This window comes from Gymnodraco acuticeps, unplaced genomic scaffold, assembly GCF_902827175.1.
Source record: "Gymnodraco acuticeps unplaced genomic scaffold, fGymAcu1.1, whole genome shotgun sequence".
Lineage (NCBI taxonomy): Eukaryota > Metazoa > Chordata > Actinopteri > Perciformes > Bathydraconidae > Gymnodraco > Gymnodraco acuticeps.
Window position 1 is genome coordinate 984,780 of NW_022990235.1, and position 13,563 is coordinate 998,342.

Here is a 13,563-nt window from a genome sequence, read left to right on the forward strand (position 1 = left end):
CTACTTTGAGGAGTCAGGAGCGAGTCCTCCTGTAACCATGTGGCGATCTGCTCCATTTCCTCCTAGAGATGGTTGACATGTAAATATGGTTACAGACAAACCACCTTGTGTCACACTAAGAAAAAGGCTCTACTTGTAATGAACATTGTAATATTGACTGCCATGTTCTTTGATGTTTTGAACTGTTATTTTTCTTGGAAAAGTTGTACAGTATACATATCATCATAAGTGGGAGTGTGTTAAGTGTAAGTATTAATATGTCTGCATGTAACTGCACTATAACTGTTCCACAGTAAGAGGGCGCTATAGGCGTAAGGAGGCGCAGCTATTGTAGCTGACGTCAGGTATCAGATATAAGGGATTGTTCCCTCCCCTTCTACTCTCTAGCTCTCATGGAGAGCAGGTCAAGTGGTGCAATGCACATATGAAAATAAACCACGCCAGTTAAGGCTAAAGAAGACCTCGTCGTCATGACCAGTTTATTGCTATACATGTGACTCTGTCAACAGGTTATGGGCCCAGATCACGGAAGAGCGAAATAACGATAGCTAGTTAGCTGAAAAGTTTAGGCTAGTTTAGCGGCGGGAAAACCGCGGGACGCTAAAAAGCTAAGCTAACGGGCAGCTAAGCTAAGCTACAATCAAAAGATGGCGACCAGAGGCAGAAGCAAGTGGCCCACGTTTGACGGAAGGGCAGAAGAATACGAGCTCTGGGAAGAGCGGATGTTGTGCTGTATGCACGGAGTGGGGCTGAAAAAGACAATTTTGACGGGCCTCACGGGAGAAATAACGGAGGCCGCGCGAGCCCTGGATACTAAGCTGAACGCCGACGCATACTGCGAACTAGCACCACTCCTAGACAACACAAGCTTGGGGCTGATATTCCGGGACACAAAGGCCGAGAGAGTCTAAAAGTGTTAAGAGAACACTACATCGGCAGAGGTAGGCCCCGGATTGTATCCCTGTATATAACATTGACCGCGCTGAAGAAAGCTAACACAGAGACTGTGACTGAATACGTCATCAGGGCGGAACAGATCATCACGGCGCTCAAAAGTGCAGGAGAAGCACGAGCGATGGACTAATGATGGCGATGGTTATGAGGGGACTACCGGAGATGTATAAACCGTTCACACTGTTGGTGACGCACGGTTCAGCGGACATGTCGCTGGGGGAGTTCAAGGCCAAGTTGCGGAACTTCGAGGCCTCAGAAGACTCAGACCCGGTCGCCGAGGAGGCGGGAGCAAGGGTAATGAAGGCCCGGGCAGCGCCAAAGAAAAAGACCGGACCCCCGACGGAGATGGCGTGTTGGCGATGTGGAGAAAAGGGTCACCGAAAGGATAATTGCACAAAAACTGTTTGGTGTAGTTTCTGTAAAACTTCGGGACACGCAGACAGAGTGTGTAGAAAGAAGCGCGAACAGGGCGCTCGGTACGCGCGCGTGCAAGATGGCGGCTGTGGACAAGATGGCGGCAGCGGTGGACGTGAGGCGAGTCGAGACGACGCCCGGAGAGCAGCGGGAAGAGAGGACTTCACCTTCGGGGCGCAGACAGCATACGCCAGCCGGTCAGCGCAGCAGCAGGCCCAAAGGAAGGGACTGATCGTGGACACAGGTGCGTCACATTATCAACGACAGGAACCGATTCAAGAACTTTGACAGCACCTTCGAGCCGGAGAGACACAGCATGGAGCTGGCAGACGGGAAGCGCACTTTCGGGTTGGCGCACGGGAGAGGAGACGCACAGGTATGCCTCATAGACAGTGAGGGGCGCCGGTGTACAGTGACGTTGAAGAACGCCCTCTACATACCCTCGTTCCCCCAAGAACTATTTTCTGTAAAATCTGCTACTGCAAATGGTGCCAAGGTGTTCTTCAATGAAGGTAACGATGTTCTTGTGGAGCCTGACGGTACGAGATTTAACATTGAGGTGTACAAGAGAATGTATTATCTACAAACAGAATGTAATGAAAATGATGTGTGTAATGTCAGTCATGATATTCAGACATGGCATGAGATCATGGGTCATTGTAATTACGAGGATATACTGCAAGCAGGCGGTAACAGTAGGCATGCACATTAACGGTGAAAAGCATAGACCTAACAAAGAATGTGATGTGTGTATAAAGGGAAAGTTCACTCAAACAAGGAACAGAGGTCCCACAGAAAAAGTAAAACACCACTTGAGCTAGTTAACACAGATCTAGCCGGTCCAGTAAATAATGAGTCCATAGTAGGGTTGCCAGAAACTGACCATGATCAAAATCGATTATTCGGCAGCCCTGGCGAATAATAATCAATTATTCGACCGACCCCTGTAGGGCTGTAGCCTGTATTATTAATAATAGCAGCATTGCAATAAATAAATTGTGCGCGCATCGCGCATCTTCAAATGGATGCACTCAAAACGCATTGTTGAGCTGTGATAGACCAACGTCTTTTCGCAGAGCTTGCATTTAACTTCCTTTGGACATGTAAGTTCGAAGTAGTTCCACGAGGAGGAACTCTTTTTACCTGCCGCTTTGTTCATTTTACGTGTTGGGGGGGGGGCGGGGGCGGTGTGTAGCGTGCTGCAGCAGCAGTCTGCTCTGCACGCAGGCTTCCTCCAAGTTTACAGTAAAACAAACTGGTGGTGTGACCAATGGCCATTTACAATTATTAATACTATTACTATTATTAGCATTAGTCTATATTTTGGTTGAAACTAAGCCAGAAAAAAAAAAAAAACATAAATAATAATAAAATATATAAATAAAATCGATTTTTAAAAATAATATTCGATTATGGAGACTGTAACGAATAATCGAATAATCACTGGCATCCCTAGTCCATAGGTTGCTTTAAATATATGCAGTCTTTCACAGTGTATACAGGGGCAGTGTTTGTTTACTTTCTCAAAGCAAAGAGTGATGCACTTCAGGCCACAGAGGGATTCCTGCAGATGTAGCTCCCGTATGGCAGCGTAAAAATGCCTGAGGTCCGTCAACGGAACAGAGTTTACAAATAGAGGAGTTTCAGTCACTGCTGAGAAGGAGCAAGATCAGACACGAGACGTCCTGTCCTTACTCCCCGCACCAGAACGGGATAGCTAAGAGGTAAGGGCGCACTCTTTTCGAAATGGCTAGGTGTAAGCTAATAGACGGTAACTTACCTAAGAGTCTATGGCATTATGCGGTCCAAGAAGCAAGCTTACACCAGAAATCGGTGTTTTAACAAGCACACGGGCACCACCCCATATACTGGCACTGACAGGAAAAAGGTGTGATCTAGCCAGGATGCACAAGTTTGGGTCAGTGTGTTATGCTTACCAACAGGACAGAGGAAAACTCGAGTCCAGGTGTGAGAAAGGACTTTTTGTAGGACATGACAAGGGCAGCCCCGCTTTTCTAGTCTATTATCCCGGTAAGGGGAGAAAGTGCAAAAGCACAGGTTAGTAAAGTTTGTCACAAAGACAACATGTGAGAACGAGACACAGACACAGGAGCCAGAGCTGGACTCCAGAATAGGGTGTGAGAAAGAGACGCCACAGCCTAGTGTACTGAGCCACAGACATGCAGACAGATGGTCAACAGCCACCGGAGGATGATGGCGAGAGAAGCACCCTAGGGTGACGTCACGTGCCTCATGCAGTGGAGATATCCCTCCCGGGAACATAAACCCCCAAAGTATCTGAAAGACTATGCCCAGAGAGAAGTGACGGAGGATGACAGTACACTTACCAGCATAGATTACTGCTACAGAGTAGTGAGTGGTGTACTTCAGACCTTTAAAGAGGCCATGATATCCCATGAGTCGGGAAAATGGGACAGAGCGATGGATGAGGAGATGAGGGTCTCTGGAGGACAATCATACTTTTACTCTAACAAAGTTACCCGAGGGTAGACAGACAGTGGGAGGCAAGTGGGTGTACTCAATCAAGGAGGGTATTGAAGGGCACGACAGGTACAAGGCCAGGTTTTGTAGCTAAGGCTACAGTCAGAGGGAAGGAATAGACTACGGTGAGATGAGCCATCTCCCCTACAGCTAATCTGACCAGTGTACGGGTAGTTATGCAGAAGGCAAGCCGAAGAAGACTTGATTTTACACCAGATGGATGTGAAGACAGCCTACCTGCACGCACCCATTGATAGGGACTAATATATGGAACAACCTGAAGGTTACGAGAAGAAGGAGAGAAGCTAGTGTGCAAGCTAGAAAAATCCATTTACGGCCTGAAACAGTCTGGGCGAAATTGGAACGAGATGCTTCATGCATGTCTAATTGAAGACCACTTCATACAGAACCAGTAGACCCCTGTGTTTACACAAAGGAGTCAAAAGAGTCAGGAAAAGTGATAATTGTGATTTGGGTGGATGATTTCATCATCGCAGCAGACAACACTAGAAACCTAGAGCAGGTGAAAGGTATGCTCTCCACCAGATTCAAGATGAAGGACCTGGGCAGGTTTAAAACATTTTCTAGGCATGGACTTCGAACAGTCTGCCAGTTGTGTAAAAATATCCCACAAGAGATATGTGGAAAAGATCCTGAATCGTTTTGACATGCAGGAGTGTAGAACTAGGGAAACACCATGTGATTAAAAGCTAGACTACAATGAGGATGCACAAAAATTGACGGATGTAAAATGTATAGAGAAGCTGTAGGCAGCCTAGGGCTGTGCGATTATGGCAAAAATCATAATCACGATTATTTGGTCAATAATTGATATCACGATTATTTTGACGATTATTCATTGACCATTTATTGAACTTTAAAACAAATAATATTTTACCAATAAACAAGATCAATAAATGTGTTGGAGCGCACTTCCAAAACCATACTAAACATATATTAATATGATAAATAAAAATAAATTAGACCAAAAATAAATGAAATCAAATATGTTGCAGTGCACTGTCACAACCTACTGAAAACTCCTTAACATATAGCTAACATTTTGGTAAAACATATTCAACATATTCCACTCAGTTAAACGTTGAAGGCTGGCCCACCGTCATGGTCCAGAAGTAACAGGAAATAAATGTTGAACTACAATTTAAGACCAAATAAAACATTTTAGGCCACCATGGCAAATGCTGGTAAGGCTGCTCATGTCATCTCTTAAAGATTTTTTTTGCAAGAAATACCAGCCTGTTTACATGGTCTGGTTTCAGAGATGAGCGCAGGCAGGTGACAATATTGCCACCTGTACTGAAGACCCTCTCTGAAGAGGAACTTGTGGCAGTGCTGCCACATATGACACAGGAAAAAAAGAAAAGACTCTGAAGAACCCTTTCTTTGCCATTATATAAAAATAGTGTTGCTACAAAAGTATAAATTAGGCTTACTAATAAGACAACTCAGATCTGAAGCTACACAGTAATCTGCTGCAGCAACAGTGCAATAAAAAAGACAACATTAATAGAATCAAACCCATTTTTTGTTGCATTTTATTAGAGTATAAAAATAAATGCCTTTAAAATAGGATGCAAGCAACACTAGTTTCTGAACTGATAGACTATAATCAATTTAAACAGAACAGATCTTAATGTTTGCATTCTTATACCATTTTGTACAATAATTATCATGAATAAATTCAAACAAACTAAAACTTACAGCAGATTAATAACGGTATCTAAATTGAGTTTTTATTATATCAAAAACCTGTTGAAATGCTGCTATTATTTTTACTGTCCCACAAAAGCGCGTCGCAGCCTCCAGGAAAGCTTCTTTCACAACTTTGCCGTCTTTGAAAGACTTCATGTGTTTCTCAAGAACGTGACGGACACGATAAGATGCTCTGGTAGCAGCCTTGCTCTTGTTATTGGGCCTGGTGAAAATGGACTGCTGTGCATTTAGCTGTGCTCTCAGGCCCCTCCCCTTTTGGAGCGTAGGGCAGAATTAGGAGGGAATTCCGTCTCGTAGCGTTTGTGCACTGTTTTGAAATGCCGCTCCTAAATTACCCTTCTTCGATAAAGCCACGCTCGCATTGCAGATGAGACAGACGGACTTTGAATTGGAATAGATACAAAAATAATGATCCTCCCACTTGGAGTGAAAATTTTATATTTTGGGCTTTTTTGCTTCTGCCATAATTGCGGTCTTGTGTGTGTGCGGACTGTCACTCCTGTTGACCATCCATGCTGTTGACACGGACAACGTCAGCGAACTAGTGCACTGCTCACCAGCCACGCCCGGACACATGGGGTGAGGCCGGCCAATCACAAAGCTTTGATGCGTTCAAGTGCATTATTCTAAAATATATCATTTGGGAAACTGTTTTGCATTACATAAAGAATTCATTTTCAATTAAATATCAATGCTGCACGGTTTTTTAAAACAGTCCTGTGCATATTTGCAACGTTGCCTGCAACTGCACAATACAACCAGTAGTGTTTCATAGGTTAGAAAAGGTACAGCAACATCTCTAATGGCTAACAAAGGTATATTGATAATCTTCATGCACTTTTTATTATATCTTCCTGCTTTTGCTATATTGTTCAAATTGTGGAACATTGAAAAATTAGAACCTTGAAGATGAGACTTTCTGCAGAATGAACTCCGAATTGTATACAAAAATAGAAAAAATAAGTAGTTTAGATACAGACATCTCTACAGGAAGGTTACGGGAGGGTCTTACCAGTGATGTCAATGGGCTCCAGGGCAAAGTCGAAAAAGTCCCCGAAGTCGTAGTCCATGTGGTTGCACTTGTCAGGGAGAGCAGCTGGGCCTGGCTCAGCCTCCAGCAAAAGGTTGGAGGCTGTGGCGCCGTGCATGATGTCCTCCTCAAACGTGCTGGGATCACGCATCGACTCACGGTCATCCATACCAAAGTTAGCTGAAGTGTAGAGAAGGTTATTTTTAGACATGAGTAACAGCTTTAAAATGTTGATCATTAAATGCTGTATGTTAAAAAATGTTTCCCTTTAATCATGTTGAAATATAGGCCTACATATGCAGTGTATGGTAGGAGTTGACATCAAATATATACAATGCATGTATAGTGTCGTACCAAAGTCATTGTCCTGCAAGAGGCTGAGGTTGCCAACATCTGAACTGCACAGCAGTTACAAAGGTCAAACTACATTAGAATAGAATTGTCCCCATTTTGTCTTTAATAGTTACTAACATTAGATATTTTAATGAGATATGGACCGCAAAACAAAGAATTTCCCTGGTCTTCATTTTTATAATCAAGTCACCGAATGCAAGTAGTCGCCATAGCTTATTTTGTTATGAGATGTGAATTACTGTTCAATTTAGTGTAATAATCGTTTGGTTTATTTTACATTAAAAACAAGTTAACATTTTCAAAAGGTCTTATGTTTTTTTTCGGGGGGGAGGCCCTTTTTCCAGTTTAGAGCAATAGCCCCTCCAAATGTCTGTGCACGTCCCTGCTTTGGTTCCCCTATTCTTTATCAAGTAACATTTTAGATGTGTTTAATTTATTATTGAACATATTTATTCATTAATTTCTTTATGAATTATTCTTCCGCAATTTGAATGAATCCAAAACACATTCAAACTAAAGTATCAATGTATGTCACATTTAACCAACTAGTGCCGACATGTATGGTAATATTTAAATCAGTACATTAAATGGCATATTATTCAATGTATGTATTTTTATAAATATATTTATTTTGGTAGGTCTGCTCTTCCGTAATACATTTTAATTATTATAATAAATACATGTGTCTAATAATACATACTTTTACTTAAATAAGATATGAATGCAGTACTTTAACTTGTAATGGAGTATTTTCACCGTGTGGCGTTTGTACTTTTACTTCAGGATCTGCTACCTGCAGCAAGTGCTGATAAAGGGTCTAAAGTAGGGCTGTGCGATTATGGCAAAAATCATAATCACGATTATTTGGGTCAATAATTGATATCACGATTATTTTGACGATTATTCATTGACCATTTATTGAACTTTAAAACAAATAATATTTTACCAATAAACAAGATCAACAAATATGTTGGAGCGCACTTCCAAAACCATACTAAACATATATTATTAATATGATAAATAAAAATAAATTAGACCAAAATAAATGAAATCAAACATGTTGCAGTGCACTGTCACAACCTACTGAAAACTCCTTAACATATAGCCAACATTTTGGTAAAACATATTCAACATATTCCACTAAGTTAAACGTTGAAGGCTGGCCAACCGTCATGGTCCAGAAGTAACAGGAAATAAATGTTGAACTACAATTTAAGACCAAATAAAAATGTTTAGGCCACCATGGCAAATGCTGGTAGGGCTGCTCATGTCATCTCTTAAAGATTGTTCGCAAGAAACACCAGCCTGTTTACATGGTCTGGTTTCAGAGATGAGCGCAGGCAGGTGACAATATTGCCACCTGTACTGAAGACCCTCAGACACGCCCCGACACATGGGGTGACGCCGGCCAATCACAAAGCTTTGATGCGTTCAAGTGCATTATTCTGGCACAGGAAGATTATGTTACAGGACATTAACGATAAAACAGAATATTGTTGTTCTATTTTTAGACACATCTCGCGATCGACTGGTTGGGCACCCCTGGGCTAGACCATAGGTCTGTTGTGGTAGCAAAGTAGTCAGCTGAAGCCACATCTCTCTCAACTTCCCCACGGCATTTGTCATATAGTGCAGGCAGCGCAGACCTGCTGAAATAATACCGAGACGGCATCGCGTAACGCTTGTCCAACGTGTTGACAAGTTGCTTAAAGCCCTGGTTGCTAACAGTGCTAACTGGGCACATATCTTTAGCGATGTGAAATGTAATGGCACCTGTAATATCTCTGTGTCTCTGCGAGCTCGTCGCGTCGGCCGTTGCTCTGTACAATGCGTCCAGAATCGATGACTGTGATGATGTGGTGGATGAAGTCGAGCGGGCATCTGCTTTTTGTTGTATTACTGCCTGGTCGTATTGCACTTTGTGGTTGTATTTCAGGTGATTAAAGAGATTGGTTGTGTTAGCGTGTGGTGCCAACACAACCTGGTAACAAATCCTGCACTGTACTTTGTTTTGCTCCACGTCGGACTCCTGAAAGCCAAAGTACTTCCAAATAGTGGAAATAGTTGTACCCTTCTTTTTAACGAGTTGCTGCTCTTGTTCTGACATCTTCGCTCGCGCTGAACACTCACAACACATGTCACTCCCACGTGGCCGAGTGGGCTTTTAGGGAGGGGCGAAAGCGCACCAGCAAAAATAATCGTATTTTGTCAATTATGCTGTTTTCATAATCGTCGCAAACCATAATCGTAATCGCGATTAAAATACGATTAATTGCACAGCCCTAAGGCAGCCTCATTTATTTGACAACATGTACTCGCCCTGACCTATGTTTTGTCGTGAGTAAGTTATCACAGCATTTTGCTGATCCCACAGAAGAGCACTGGATTACAGCAAAACATGTTTTCCGTTATCTTAAAGGTACAGCAGATAAACAGCTTTGTTACAGGAAGAGCAGCGAGGGCTTAGGGCTTCAAGCCTATAGTGACGCAGATTGGGCGGCAGACGCCACAGACAGGAGAAGTACCACAGGGTATTGTGTGAGTATGGGTACAGACAGCTCACTGGTTTCATGGAAAACAGGGAAACAGCCCACAGTGGCACTATCAACTTGTGAAGCCGAATATATGGCTCTAGCCTTGACAATACAGGAATGTATTTATCTGGAACAACTGCTCGAAGGAATGGATACCTATGTATATAAGAAAACTGTTGTTTATGAAGACAACCAGGGAACCATTGCACTTGCCAGAAACCCTGTGTGCCGACAGAGATGTAAACATGTGGATATAAAATATCATTTAATTAGATCTGTCATCAGAGAAGAAAAGATGACACTGGTTTACTGTCCCACAGATGACATGGTTGCAGATGCTATGACCAAGCCTGTCTCCAAACTGAAATAGAAAAAATTTGCAGGGGTCATGTTCGGTGTGTAAAATATTGCCTATTATGGAATATTGACTGCCATGTTCTTTTGATATTTTGAACTGTTATTTTTCTTGGAAAAGTTGTACAGTATACATATCATTCATAAGTGGGAGTGTTAAGTGTAAGTATTAGGGGTGTAACGGTACACGTACCCGTACCGAAATTATTCGGTACGGGCACTTCGGTTCGGTACGGGTGTGTACCGAAGTGTACCGAACGAATATAACGTTAAACGTAAAAAATTTAGAACGTGAACAACTTTTTGGAAGTAATCTCAGGTGCTGCGGGCGCAGCATTCAGAGTCATTTGCTCACATTGGGTTCCACGCGTCATAGAGCGAGCAAGTAATTTCATTGGACGAGAGAGGCATGCTATGAGAGCTGGTCACAGGGATGCGTTCAAATTTAGTCAGTAATTTGAGGAACTCTCAAAATGGCGAACGCAGGGAAAGTGGAGCTCGAAAATCCTCCACCAACATTAAAGTCTCCGGTTTGGGAACATTATGGTTTTGCAGTTGCATACAACGATGACGGACAAAGACAGGTGGACCGAACTAAAGCTGTTTGTCGGCATTGTTCGACACACATTGGTTACGCGGCCGGCAATACAACAAACATGCACACGCATCTGAAAAGACATCACCCCGAACGTAAATATTACCGGTACCAAACGAAAAATGACTGAAGTGCAAACTCAACTCCCACTATCATTTAAGCCTCCACCACTCGTAAAAAGTTCCGACCGAGCCACAGCTATCACAAACGCCATAGGTGTTTTCATAGCAGCGGACATGCGACCATATTCCGTTGTGGAGAATATAGGGTTCAAACACATGTTGAGAGTGGTCGAGCCTCGTTACCAGGTTCCCTCTCGTCCGCACTTCAGCCAGGAAGTGATACCAGCACTTTACAATAAAGTAAAAACAACAGTTGTCCACGACCTATCCAAGGCATCTTCTATTGCTCTAACGACCGATGGGTGGACATCTCGGGCCACCGAGAGTTATTTAACTGTAACGGCGCACTACATTACACCCGACTGCAACTGGAACATGCAAAGCCACGTCCTGCAAACTCGCCCCCTTTACGAACAGCACACAAGCACAAATCTGGCAGAGGTACTGAAGGAGGTAGTGTCAGAATGGAAGTTGGAGAGGCCAGGTAACACAATTCCAGTCACAACAGATAACGCAAGAAACATTGTCAATGCAATCAGTGAAGCTGGACTGGGCCCCCAAATTGGATGCTTTGCTCACACAATTAATTACCAGGTGTCCAGGCTGCTAGGCAGAATCAGGAGTGTTGTGTCTTTCTTCCACCGTAGCACAACAGCTGCACATATATTGCAGTGCAAACAGGAGATGCTCAATGTGCCAAAACACAAACTCATCCATGATGTCCCCACTCGCTGGAACTCCAGTTATGACATGGTGGAGCGGTATCTTGAGCAGCAAGCTGCTGTTTACTCAGCATTGACAGAAAAGACCCTCAAGAAAAACAAAAACATTAATACATTGAGTGACCAGGATGTGAGAATGGCAGAGGAGGTAATTGAGGTCCTTAAACCCCTAAAAACAATTACAACACTGATGTGCACTGAAACAACTCCATCAGTTTCAATGATCCTGCCTCTCAAAACAATGCTGATTAAATCCATGGGACCAAATGAGAAGGACTGTCTAACTGTGAAGGAAGTCAAAGCTGCCATCAGAGGGAGCCTAAAGGACAGATACACTGACCCTGCTCTTCAGGACTTTCTTCATAAATGCACAGCTGTAGATCCAAGGTTCAAGGCCCTTTCTCATGTGGATAATGCCTGCCGTGAACACATCTACAACAGTCTCACCACAGAGATTGTGGCCATTGAAGAACAGGTATACAATTAATTAATTTCCTTATGCATAAATTCAATTTTTGCTTAATTTGAGACATGTTATAGCTGTTACAATGTGAATAGTACTCTCATGTAAAATATAACATTATTTCTGTCATTTAATTCTGCAGAGGGAGGCCACAGAGACAGCAGGAGCCATGTCATCCGCAGGGAGAGCAGACCCAGAGGAATCTGTAGAATCTTCCTCCTCCTCCTCCTCCTCCCATCCTCCTCCTCCTCCTCCTCCCATCAGGAAGTCAGCCATGGCAGAACTGTTTGGTGAGCTCTTCAACACTGAGGAGAGAAACAAGCCCACTTTGCACCTGGTGAAGGGAGAGGTTACCTCATACATGGCAGCGGACAGCACTTCACTGGACTCCGACCCACTTGCATGGTGGAAGAACAATGAGGCCAAATATCCTCATGTTGCCATGTTGGCAAAGCGCTACCTGGCTGTATCTGCTACCTCTGTCCCTAGCGAGAGGGTGTTATCCACAGCAGGAGACATTGTTAGTGCCAGCAGATCTGCCCTTTCAGCAAGCAATGTGGACAAGTTAATTTTTCTAAAAAAAAACCTGAAAATACAATGAGAAGCAATCTGCCGGCTAATGTCAATCTGCTGGCTGCTCAGGTCTGAGTACTAGTATTACGAACAGAGTACTACAGTACAGTTCAAGCACAGATTTCAGTTCATCAAAATGCTGCACTTTTATGTTCATTTTGTTATATTTTGTATTTATTAGAGTTCACAGTTTAATAATAATAAAAAAATATATATATATATTTTATGTTTTGTGAGAATTTTTTCTGCTGTACCGAAAACGTACCGAACCGAACCGTGACCTAAAAACCGAGGTACGTACCGAACCGAAATGTTTGTGAACCGTTACACCCCTAGTAAGTATTAATATGTCTGCATGTAACTGCACTATAACTGTTCCACAGTAAGAGGGCGCTATAGGCGTAAGGAGGCGCAGCTATTGTAGCTGACGTCAGGTATCAGATATAAGGGATTGTTCCCTCCCCTTCTACCTCTCTCTCTAGCTCTCATGGAGAGCAGGTAAAGTGGTGCAATGCACATATGAAAATAAACCACGCCAGTTACGGAGCCTACACACGGCGGCGTGCGTTACCGCTTGGCGGTGGGCGTGTCTGAAGCTTGGGGATTTTTTACGAACAACGCGACCAACAACCAATCACATGAATGTCCCGCCCCGGACATACAAAGCAAAGCATTCATGCTACATCCATGCTGGCTAAATATACTGGCTATGCTTGCTAGCTGTCCATTCAAACGAAGTACACTGGATATAAACTCCCCAAACAGGCGACACCTACCAGTTTCACCCACTGTCTCTGCCACCTCCCCCCATGCCTGGCTCCTCCGGTTTGTATCCCTGTATGTAAAGAGGGACTGGTCATATAGTACCGCCACGATCATTTTCTCCTCCATTTTTTTACATATGGGAAATAACTGCGGTCTGGCTCTCCCAACATACACGCGGTTTGATTGGCTAGCGCTTGTAATGTCAGATTTGCATACGCGGGATTTGATTGGCTGACGCCTCCGTCGAGGCGGCAAAAGTAGAACATTGCTCTACTTTTGCAGCGAGCACCGCGAGAGAAGCTACGCTTTGCTCCCACAATGCAGTTCGGCGAATCGTGACGTCACCCCATTCAAAGTGAATGGGCAGAAGCGTTGAAGCGGCAACGCACGCCGCCTTGTGTAGGCTCCTTAAGGCGAGACACGGCAGGCAAAAACATCGTTTTTCAA

General features: G+C 43.5%; 1 protein-coding gene across 1 annotated transcript; it reads right to left on the minus strand.

Annotated features, from left to right (window-relative positions):
• Positions 1-13,173, minus strand: LOC117548161 (double-strand-break repair protein rad21 homolog A-like). Its single transcript, XM_034219213.1, has 3 exons — positions 13,128-13,173; positions 6,617-6,814; positions 1-62 (listed from the first exon to the last, which is right to left on the minus strand). Exons 2-3 carry the CDS (start codon positions 6,801-6,803, stop codon positions 1-3), a joined length of 249 nt encoding a protein of 82 aa, XP_034075104.1. The 5' UTR covers positions 6,804-6,814; positions 13,128-13,173.
• Between the last annotated feature and the right edge of the window lie 390 nt (positions 13,174-13,563).